The 11,539-nt window shown below is 60.1% G+C and overlaps 1 protein-coding gene across 1 annotated transcript in view; it reads left to right on the top strand.

The window, feature by feature from the left end:
- Positions 1-1,906: 1,906 nt before the first annotated feature.
- SIM2 (SIM bHLH transcription factor 2) overlaps positions 1,907-11,539 on the top strand; it is a 47,657-nt gene continuing 38,024 nt past the window's right edge. The window contains exon 1 of the mRNA XM_015132914.3: positions 1,907-2,715. Within this exon, the coding sequence (XP_014988400.1) occupies positions 2,541-2,715 (175 nt within the window). The 5' untranslated portion in view covers positions 1,907-2,540. The remainder of the gene's footprint in view (positions 2,716-11,539) is intronic.

Raw genomic sequence — 11,539 nt, 5'->3', positions numbered from 1 at the left:
AAATACTCCCGAAGCCCAGGAGGTGCCAGAGCGGGCTCAGGGGGCAGCCTGAGGAAGCTGCAGCAGGGGCTGGATCCGTAGCCTTTAACCCCTTGGAGCCCCTTCTCCCAGAGGCCCCGAGCCGGCAGCTGTCAGCGCAGCCAGGCGCAGGGTCCTGGGCGCGGAGGTGGGCCCGACTCGCCAGGCTTGGGCATTACAGACCCGCGCCGCTCGCCCACGGCCCTCTGCTCAAGCCGCTGCAACAGAAAAGCCCTCCTGGATCCGAAACCCCAAAGGAAAGCACAGTCCTCTGCGCGTCCGGCTCGCGTGGCGTCGCGGTTTCGGAGCACCACGCCTACGAGCCCTGGCCACGATGTGGGCTCCGCGAGGGGCTAGGGACAGGCGGGGGTCGAGCCCGGGTTTGCGCACACCTTCCAGCCCCTGGAGAGATCCTGCTCCGCTTTGAAGGCCTTCGAACTTTTGACCTTCAAAGGAGTCCCTGGAAAAGGTCAGGAGCTCCCGCTGCAGGCACGGTTGCTGAAGGCCAGGCCTTCCTGGCGCAGGAGAGGGAAGGGGAGGGAAGAGGATACTAAGTCGCTGTCCGACGGCGAGTTTTCGGAGCAGCAAGCTCATGATCCCGGGCCAGTGGCGAGAGCAGTGACACCGGAAACCCAAATCTCCGCGCCCGCATCCGCGGCCGGGTGTCCTCCCGGCCCGTGCTGACCTCCAGGTCACGCACCCCCACTGCTCCACAGCTCTGCAGCCTGCAGCACACGGCCGAGAGTCCCCACATGATCTCGACGCCAAGGGAAGAAACTGCCCTGCGTCCTCTGCCCCTGTCTCTGGCCTGGGGGGCCTGGAAAGCTGCACTCCTGGAAGAGGTGGGGTTATGTGAACGCCACTACAGGGGTGCGTGGAGGACTCTGGGTCGCACACCCATTTCCAGGCTGCAGGAGCCGGACAGGGAAGGACACAGGCGGGAAAAAAAGGACTCTTTAAGTCCGAAGTGGCCCTGAAGGAGAGCTCCGGAATGCCCTGTGGCCGCGTCTGCAACGGAGTCTTCTGTCTCCAATTGCCTTCTGCCCCATCACCATGGGCCCCACCTGCGCCCACCCTGTGACCCTGGCTCAGCGACCTTCGCCCTTAAGCGCCCGCCCAACTGCGATTCCTCAAAATTCCGGCTGCGCTGAATCGGGCTGCTTTTGCTGCAGCCCAGGCAGTTGGGCCCTGTTTCCGCCGGCGCCCTGGGAGAGGCCTCGCCACCCGGCTGGGCTCCCCGGCCCCTCCCTTCCCCTGGCCTGCGAGCCCCTGCGGCCTCCCGCTCCTCCTGAGAAGGCGACAATTTCTTTTCACCTTAGTGTTTCGAGGACAGAAAGGGCAGAAGGGTCACTTCGGAGCCACTCACGCCGTTTTCTTGTGTGTGTGTAATGGGGGGAGGAGAGCCCCTGGCTTTCCCCTTTTCAGCTCTTGGACCTGCAACTCGGTGAGGGCGAGGACGCGGGACCAGCGCACCCTTGGAAGGCTGGATCCTCCCGGGCAGGGCGCCTGGCCAACGCGCCGCCTCCTCTCGGCCGGGCCTGCTGGTGACCTGCCCGAGAGCCACAGGGGCGGCCTTGGCACCCCTCCTTCCCTCGCCCTCCCCGCCGCCCATCCTAGCTCCGGGGTCCGGAGACCTGCGCTCAGGAGCGGGTCCCCGCGGCATGCGGTGTGCACTCACCGCGACTTCCCCGAGCCCGGGAGCGCGCGGGTCTCTCCCGGGAGAGTCCCTGGAGGCATTGACGCGGAGGCGCGCCTGTGACTCCATGGCCGCGGCGGGGTCGGAGGCGAGATTCGCCGCCCCCGCCCCCGCCGCGGTCCCTCCCCCCTCCCGCCCCCCCCCCCGCTCCGGGACCCGGGCGGCCAGTGCTCCGCCCGAAGGCGGGTCCGCCATAAACAAACGCGGCTCGGCCGCACGTGGACGGCGAAGCTGCTGCGCCTCGCCACAGATCGCGGGCTCCGGCGCTGCGTCTCCAGGTACAGGGAGCCGCCAGGAAGGGCAGGAGAGCGCGCCTGGGCCAGGGCCCAGCCCCAGCCGCCTCCGGCCCGCTCCCCTCCGCTGGGCTCCCGCTCCATGGCTCCGCGGCCGCCGCCGCCCATGCAGCCCTCCAGTCCGGAGGGGCCTCGCCACAGCCGGTGCGAACACTGGGCGAAGGAGTAAGCATCGCCTCCGGCTCCGCGCCGGCCGCCCCTACGCCCCCAGGAAGGCCGAGGCAGGAGAGGCAGGAGGGAGGAAGCAAGAGCGAGCAGGAACGGGGCTCCGGTTGCCGCGGGACGGTCCAGCCCGGAGGAGGCTGCGCCCCGGGCAGCAGCGGGCGGCGCCGCCGTGTTGCTCGGAGCTCAGGCCCGGCGGCTGCGGGGAGGCGTCTCGGAACCCCGGGAGGCCCTGCGCACCTGCCCGCGGCCCACGCCGCGGACTCACCCGGCTCCGGGCGTCCCCTTCCCCAACCCAGCCGCCGCAGCACGAGCGGGGCTCCGCGGGCCTGGAGCACGGCCGGGTCTAATATGCCCGGAGCCGAGGCGCGATGAAGGAGAAGTCCAAGAATGCGGCCAAGACCAGGAGGGAGAAGGAAAATGGCGAGTTTTACGAGCTGGCCAAGCTGCTCCCGCTGCCGTCGGCCATCACCTCGCAGCTGGACAAAGCGTCCATCATCCGCCTCACCACGAGCTACCTGAAGATGCGCGCCGTCTTCCCCGAAGGTGAGGAGCAGGTGGGCAGCCGAGGACGCTGGGGAGCCCGGCGGCCTCGGCCCAAGCGGGAAGCTCAAGCCGGCCCGCCTAGAGGGGCTGCCGCGGCCTGGCGTCCAGAGCTGGGGCGTCTGAGGGAGGTTGCGTGAGGGTCTTCGGCTTCGGCGCTGGCTTGGAGCGAGGGGCCAGGGCCTTGGCGGCCCAGGCGTCCAAACCCTCTCCTGGTCCAGGGCTGGGTGAGGGTGAATTACGAATTGTTCCAGGGGCAGGCAGTCCCCCAGCCTTCACAGCCTGCAGGTTCTTTCTGGTTTTGTTCTTTCTCCCTTTCCTCCTTCCTTCCTTCCTTCACCAATGCATTCTGGTTTGGATTGGATTTTTTTTCTCTCTTTCTCCCTCTGTCTCTCTTTTTCTTTCTTTCTTTCTTTGTCTCCTTTTCTTTCTTTTTTCCTCTTTCTTTCATTCTCTCTCTCCTTCCTTCCTTCCTTTGCCAATGCATTGGTTTATTTTCTTTCCTTTTCTGCCTTCTTTCCTTTCTTTGGAAGTTCACCCTGGTTTTGTTTTGCTTGCTTGCTTTCCCCATCCCTTCCTTTCATTTTCCCTCCTTCCCTTCCTTCTTTTCTTTCTACAATTCCCTTTATTTTTCCTTCATTCCTCCCTCTTTTTTTCTCTTCCTGGAGGAGGTGAAGGAGGGTCGGCTTCACGTGCTGGGAGGCAGCGTGCATCACGGCGAGGCCCAGGCACTGCAGGCTGAGGCCACAGAGCGAGCACTTGTGCGGAGCCGGGCCCTCTAGTGAGGCTGGGGTGCGGGAAGTCAGGGCAGAAGAGACCACCACCCCCGCGCCGTTGGTGAGCTGAGATCCGGCTGAAAGAGAGGAGGCCGATTAATTCGAAAATGGCAGACGGAGCTGCCATTCTTTTCTGGATTGAAAATGTGTCACAGTGGGCCAGGGGCGCTGGGACACGAGGTCCCGAAGACTCGGAACCGGAAGAAATGGTGGCGCGCTGGGTGGGCTGCCCCGCCGCCCACGCTGGCTGCCGCTGGTGACAGTGGCTGCCCAGCCAGGAACCTCCGAGCAGCAGGTCTCAGGAAGGCCTGGTCACCACAACGTTCGTTTTTGGCGTCCCAAGCGTTCCGGGCCGCGTCTTCCAGCGCCTCTGCCCCCAGCGGGGTCGCTGCGGCCTGGCCTGAAGGGTTTGACTCTTTGCTGGGAGGTGCGCTGCTCAGGGGTCTGCTGGGTCCTCTGGGCCCAGGAGCTGGGAGGGCTGCGGCGGCCTCTGGAGCCCTGGGAGCCAGTGCCGGGGTAGGGAGACAACTTCCGCTGCAGGGCGCCGGACGGTCGGTGCAGCACAGGCGACAGGTGTCCCTAGGCCGCAGGGCGCCTCCATAGCGCCATCCCCACCAGGCACTCTACTCGAAATCAGAGAGCTCGACCTTTTGCATTCGTCGCTGCCAAGCCTGTTATTTGTGCTGGTCGCTGGGTCTGGAGCTGCGCTTCTCAGCGCCTCACTGGTGGAGCGCGGAGGGCCGGTCTGCAAGCGCGGCCTCCAGCCCCGCGGCTCCCCTGCCCAGGAGCCGGGCGGACCGGGGAACACCCGGCAGCGGAGGTGGCTGGAAGAGGACCCTTGGCCTCTCCTGTGCCACCCGGCCCTACCGCGCGGCCCGGGGCGCTCTCCTCTCGGGCGCGGCAGTCCTTCAGCCCAGCGCAGGTTCCTACCTTTCCTACCCGGAACCTGGCAAAAATACCCCGCTCCCAGCCCCTCCTGCTGAGAGCTGTTGCCCAAGGTGGTCGCTACTTGTCTGCTCAAGGGTGACCCCTTGGCAGAGAAGTAGGGATGATTCCACTCCGGTTGATGTTTCGGGGGAAATTAAAAGAGCATTCGGTTTTATGAGTCTCCTTCCCGCCGGGGGAGGCGTGGTGGTAACTGGTTTCCTGGGATGAGCGTTTCTTAACCGCATACAACAAAGCAAGTGTGGAATCCAGACAAGAGGGCGCTCACTGCCCTCTGCCCCCTTTGGAAATAGAAAAAGCATTCAAAGAAACAATCCAAAGATTAAATGATTTGTGGACAGTGATTTCAATTAAACCAGAAATTAGTAAGGGAGGGCTGAGAAAACACGGCTACTCAAAAACTGTTCGCCGTGTGAGGGATTTCCCGGAGAGCCTGTGGAAAGCCGCGAAGTGGTGGGTGTACCGCTCAGCCGCCTTTAAACCGGGTCTGTGCGTTCTGGCTCTGGAAAGCAAGTCTCCAGGCATTTGGGCTGAGAATTGCTGGGCCCTGAGTTTGTGCGGGGTGGTCCTTCTGGGGGCCAGGACTTGAGCAGCTTGCTCTGGTGGCAGGTTTGGGAGAAGTTGAGGGGACTCCTGTGTGTTTTTTGGGGGGTGACCCTGGAAGTTGGCACTCTGGAAGGGAGCTGTTTGGCCCTAGAGTTTTGGAAAGGGCCCTGAACCTGTTTGGTCCCCCTCAGAAAGGGAAGGGAGCAGTGGCTTAGTCCCTCCGTCCTCCATTCCTGCGATGCCTGGGGTAGGGGTAGACCTGGAGTGGGTGGACACATATCCTTGGAATTCGTCAGGACAGCCGCTCAGGGGCCTTGGCCCTCAGTCAGTCTGGGGCTGAGGAATAGGGAAGCTGGGAGCTTAGGGCAGAGGAGGAAGATGCATTTAGAAAGACCTCCATTATGCAAACAGGAGTCCATTTATGCAAACTGGTCACCCTTCCAGTAGCTCCAAAGAGTGGCATCTTGATTGATTTAACCTCTTCTCAGGGAACCTGTGTCTGTGAGGGAGGATATGGCTGGGGGGTTGGAATAGGATCTGTGTGAGCTGCCAGGGTCAGGTTAGTGGCCCTAGGGAGGTTTTAGGGCCAGGGTGGTCCCAGGCTGTGGCAGGGGCTCTCAGATGGCCTTGGGCTCTCAGCTGCAAGGTGAAAAATACCATGAGGAATTGATCCGCCAAGGGCAGTCTTGTCTCAAAGCAAGTGGATTGCTGGGGTAAAGAATCTAGAGACCAACTTAGGACTCTGGGAGGAAAAACAAAATAAAAAGAATAGCATAGTGCTAAGGAACTGCAAGGATCTCCAGATTAACCCTTCATACCTGGGGAAATGGAGGCCAGACATGACACAGGCCTTTCCTAAGGCCCCATAGCAAGGGCAATAGCAGACCAGTTGCTGCCACTGCGGTCCTGTGGGGCATGTTCTCACCCCACTGCACCCAGGAGGCTGCCAGCCTCTGTTCCTTTTAACCCAGATCTCCTCAGGTGGTAAAACAGAAAAAGGAACTCAGAGGGGTCCCTGTGTGTAGGACAGAGGGAGACCACCAGAACCAGGGTAAGCACCTCACTCAGTAGCCAGTTCAATGGCTTGGGGATGCTTTCAACGTTTACAGCCAGGTTTAAGTCCCCATTGTCATGCGGTGCTACTCGGCCTTGGTCTCCTTGTCTGTAAAATGGGCCCGTTAGCAATGCACAGGGTTGCTGTGACGAAGACTGAGGTCCCACAAGCAGAACTATGCAGTGAGGGGGAATCCTAAGTGTTGTTCCTAGGCCACTCACCCCTTCCTGTGAGCTGCCCATGTTCCCTGGGTCAAAGGAGTCTTGAATGGCAGGGATGGAGGACTCAATGCCTGGACTTTGAAGATCCCTGCTTTCTGGGTGGCCATCTTTTCTCCCCTTTGACAGTGAACTAACAAATGGAAGGTAGATAGGACTGGGAAGAGGACAGGAGAGCAAGGCTGGCTTTGGACATGGGCTCAAAATTGAAAACTTGATGAGTCTTGGCGGGTGGTTAAGATAAGCTCCGGGCTGGGGCAGCGCTGAAGTCCGATGGTCAGCCGGCCCTCCCCAAAGTGGGCCCTCCGTTCTGGAGATACCGGCTTTGGAAACCGTGAAAGCATGCTGGCAGGCAAGCTCTGGTTCTTCCCTGGCCATAGCTGCTCCGAACTCGGGTTGCTCCCCGGCCATAGCTGCTCTGACCAAAGGCAGCAGGACGCAGGTCAGCCTCTGCTCCTCTGCTCGTGGGAAGTCAAAGGCAGGGCCTCCAGCACCAGACTCAGCAGTGCCACTGCAAACCTGGCACAACAGACTGGTCCCAGGACCCAGCTCAGTAGTGAAGTTGGAAACCAAGGTTAAGTCTCCCCATCTCCCTTTCCCAACCCGAAAGACCCAAGACGGGTGTGGGTGAAAGAGGGAGAAGGAATTGCTACTCCAGAAACTGTCATTCACCCCACAAAAAGAGGTGGGGTTCAAGGTCTGAACTCTTCCAATGCCTGGGTGCCTTTGGGATTAAATTCAGCTGCAGGTGCCCCCATCACCACTTCCACCTGAGCACTCCAAGAGAAGCCAAGTTATCTTAGACATTGTTTCCTGGAATCAAAGCGACTTGATTTGGAGAGCTGGGTGAGGAGAAACTCACCTCTATAACTGTGAGGGCGTCATAGATGTGAGGCCATTCTCTACCTCCGCTGGAAAAAATGCAGATTAATTAAAGATCGACTGTTTAACAGAACAACGTAGATTTTTACAACTCTTTCCCCATCCCTGCTTTGAAGCCTGCCAGGCTGCAGCCGGGGATCCAGGAGGGAAAGCTCACAGGCGCAGAGGGGACAATCTGGGAAGTGGTAAAGGGGACTCCCGGGCACAGGGCCTGTGCTTTCGTTGGAGGCGAGGAAGTGGAGCGCGCGCTGCACATTCAGCGCGGGGCTAGAGGAGGACCTGGATCCCTGAACCCCGGGGCTGAAAGGGAGCCTCCGGACTGCTGTGCGTGCCGACCTCCTCGGAGCCAGCAGCTACTGGGGCGGCGTATGAACTGCCCAGGTCTGGGCACCGGCAGTGGGGGCAAGGGGCCTTCTGCCTGTCCTCAGAGCACGTAGGATACCCGCAGGCGACACGCCCGGCCAAGCTAGGAGCCTCCTTCCCTGCCCCTCCCCATCGGCCAAGGGAGACTTTCTTGGGGCGTCCCCACGACCACCCCCTTCTCACCCGGTCCCCAGTTTGGAAAAGGGCGCAAGAGGCTGGCTTTTTAGGGGCCTCGGGGAGAACAGGAGGGCTCCGAGGCGGGAGAAGGATGGAAGCGCGCAGATGCGCCCCAAATTGCGACTATTTACTGGGATCCTTGTGTGGGGAAAGGAGGCTTAGAGGCTCAAGTTGTAGGCTGTCCTAGAGCAGCCAGGCGAGGAACTGGCCCCAAACTCCCTCCTTACGCCCTGGCACAGGTTTCCGGCGCCTCGTGTTCCCAAGGGAGCCCCTGAGCCTACCGCCCCTGCAGGGGGGTCGTGCTGCGGCTTCAGGGTCGTAAACGCCGAGGTCGGGGGTGGTGGAGCTGTAGAGGCTGCCTGCGCGGAAAGCTCCAGGATCCCAAAATTTGCTTGCGTGGAGCAGGGAGCGGAAGAGGCAGCCAGTCCTCACCCTCCTCTCCCGCCACGCACGTACCCTTCTTGACTTTGGAGTGGTTTGCAATCCGAAAGTGTGACCTTGAGTCCTCAGATGGCCGGCAACGCGCCAGAGGTCACGCTCCCCAGAGATACCCCTCTCCCCTCCCCTACTCCAGCTCCCCCTGGAGCGAGTGATAATTGGGGGAGGAGAGGCCGCAGTCAGGGAAAGGGTGGGAAAGCCAGAGAGGGCGGCACAAAGTGATGGCAGCCCGGCAAACACCGGGGCTTTGGGCTGGGCCGCGCTCATTTAATCCCACAAAAATCCCGTTTTGGAGGTGAGAAATAGAGGTTAAAGGTCGAGCCCTTCTGGAGATCAGACCGAGGCGACGGGCCCAGCTGGCGTCTTAAAGCAGGGAGGGGGAGTCGGGAGGAGGTGAGACCCCTGCACCCAGGTGGGGGCTCCCAAACTGTTCTGGATTTTCCACACTCCCAGGTCCGATTTTCCATGGAGGGCTGGGAGTAGGGACCGGCACCTTCTTGTTGTTAACCGCATTTGATATTCACAAGAACCCTGTGAGGAGACTTTGTCACAGATGTTTTTAGATGCCTGAGGTTGCCGAAGGGGCAGTGAAAGAATGGCCGTCTAACCTGGTGTTCCTACCAGAGTCCAGGCCCTGTGTCCTGGGCTGGACACACAGTCCCTGCCACCACCCAGAGGAAGGCACGAAGCTTGCTGCCTCCTTTACAGGTCTCCCTTAGGCGCCCTTATGAAGGGGGTCGGCCACCTCACAGTGCAGGAACTATCTCCCCGTTTGCTTCCAAAGTCTTCTTGGTGTGGTGCTGTTTATGGTCTCTGTGACCTGCATCTGGAGGTACCCCCAGGGCCAGCTTCCGGAGAGGAGGGATCACGTGAAGGCAGTGTCTGTGGTGTGAGGAACCGCAGGCAGGGTGTGGAACCAACATGCACACACTCACAGGTGCTGGCAGGCAGAGGGGGATGAGGCGCTGGCTCCCTTTCCCTCCATTTCTCCCTGGGGGTCCCGGCAAGCTGGCCATCCCTGACTTCCAATAGCACAGCCTCCCCACAGGTCCTGCAGCGCTAGGCAGGGGTGCAGGGAACTCCCCTCCCCCCAGTCCCAACCTCACCCCCCTCACCCCCAGCCCACCCCCACCCCTCCGGCAGGAAACCACAGGCTGGATTGGGGACCCCTGGCTGCTACAGGAGAGCAGTGAGTGCTGGGACCCGCTAACTCCGAGGCGCCTAGCCCAGACTCTTCTCATCCCTTGTTTTTGAAATAAAGCCCTTCCTTAATTCCAGATAAGGGCCACGTGCCCAGTGCCTCACTTTCGTGGGAGTGTATATCACTTCACAGTACCAAGACAATTTTCTTGCGTTGCAAATCTTCATTTAGTCTCTGCATTCAGACCAAAGTAGATTTTTATGAACTGAGTGAAAAAACCTTGCCCACATTGGTTTCTAATGGAAGAACTGGCAGCGCCACCGCCCCAGGCTGGGGTGGCCTAGAGGCAGGGGTGCTTGGGAGGAACATCTAGCACCAGGCCACCCAGGTGGGAAAGGGTCGTTTGCACCAGATCTCTGCTGACATAGCAGAGGCTTTGGGGAATTACAGAAAAACTATAATGATCTAAGAGAACAAGTTATCTTGAAGTGTGTGGGTATTTGAATTATACAGACAATTGTCCGGTGTGCCCAATGCACTTTTGCATGTAGAGCCAGGGCCTTCGAGGAGGCTTTCAGGAGATCCCGGGCAGTGGAGTATGGTCTGGAGTTCATTTCAGTAGGTGCATATTTCTCCCCAAGTCTTCCCTCCATGGGCTTTGCAAGAAGCCAGGGCCCAGAGGCCACGCTCACGCTAAATTTTTGTGGGTTCAAGTCCCATTGATCTAGCAAGGGTTTAGCTTAATTAAAGTGATTGATTTGTGTTCGGTTGATGCAGAGTAAAGTTTTGCAGTCCTTGTGTGTTTCAGAAATTAAGCATAGTTTACTTACCAAGGGCTTTGAAGGCTTTTGGTCTTACTTAACCTAAATTTCTTTAGCACCAAACAGGGCAAAGGCGGCTCCAGGACAACTGCCCAACCCCAGGAACGACCCAGCAGCAGAGAAAAGGACAGCTGCCAGGGTGCATTTGTCCATTTTTGGAAATGAGAATTCCTGAGTCGTTAGTGAAGTCTTAGTTCACCAAACCCCAGGTCATTTATATTTTGGTTCTTGCCATTGCTGGTTAAATGGTTGCAAATGCTGCCGCCACGAGGCCTGGGAGGAAGGACCTGCTGCTGAGAGCACAGGGAGTGCTGCTGTGATCACGGTGGTGAGGGCGATTTCCCGGGATTAAAAAGCCACCTCTGCCCCCGTGGTGGAGGCTGGAGGCCCCCGAATAATGAACTGTGATTGTATTCTCGGGATCATGTATGTGGAAATTAGCCACCTCTTCAGCCAAGATAAGCCCCTAATTCCTTGAGCCCAGGAGGAGAAATTAAAGGTCATCCCTTTTTAAATCCGGAATACTTTTTTTTTTTTTTTTAAGTTTTTCGTTGCCGAATAGGGAAGGGTTTGCGAAGCCGCTGCCCTGGGCCGAGGTGCATTTTACGCTTCCAGAGGTCGAGGCCTCCAGAAACCGCGACGCCCTGGGCGTTCCTGGGAAGGCTGAGAAACCCAGGGTGACTGGGTGACTGCACAGCGACTCCTCGGGAACCCACTCGGGGTGCCCGCTTGGAAGGGCTTTGAGGCCCCGGTAACGGTCTTCAGGATCTGCACGGCTAGTCAGGTTCCCCGTCCGTCGTATCCGGCCCTGCCTAGAGGCTCCTGCCTTTGGTTAGGTGCTCGCGTCACCGCACGAAGGCAGGCAGTGGGGGCAGGGGCTGGGGCTGGGCCTGGCCTTAAGTTCCTGGGGTCTGGGGAGGGCATCGTGGGTTGGGGCTGGGGGCGCGCCAGCAGCGTCTGCAGCTCGCCCCGCAGGGGTAGCAGCCAGGGTTCGGGCGCTAGGCTCGTGGGCCGGGAGGCGGCAGGCGTGTTGTCCTCCGGGGAGGTTGGGGTTCAGGCGGTGCACCGGCCCTCGCCATCTGGCGCGGCAGCCACGGCGCTCAGTGGAGGGTCTACGGCAAGGCTGCCGGCAGAAAGATTCCGGGGAGGGGTCGGGGGTTGTCCCAGCCCTCGCTAAGCGCCGCAGCCTCGCCCGGCTTTCCTGCTTCCTCGGAGTATGTAGGGCAAGCCTGGGTTCTCACGGGGTGCAGCAGGCAGGCCGAGGGTGCAGCAGGAGGGGAGCCCCGATGGGCAGAGCCTTCTTTCCCCTGGTGTGTAATACCAGTTGGTAGCTTTTGGGGAGGTGGTGAGGAAGGGCAGGAGGCCTGTTGAGCGGAGGGGCCGGGGGATCCCTAATTATGTGACAAGGGACCCTTTCCAGTTTGGCTTGTGGCCCATCCTTCTCCCACCGCCCCCAGATTGGAGTC

Source organism: Macaca mulatta, chromosome 3 (assembly GCF_049350105.2).
Source record: "Macaca mulatta isolate MMU2019108-1 chromosome 3, T2T-MMU8v2.0, whole genome shotgun sequence".
Classification (NCBI taxonomy): Eukaryota; Metazoa; Chordata; class Mammalia; order Primates; family Cercopithecidae; genus Macaca; species Macaca mulatta.
This window is presented reverse-complemented; position numbering and strand designations above follow the sequence as displayed.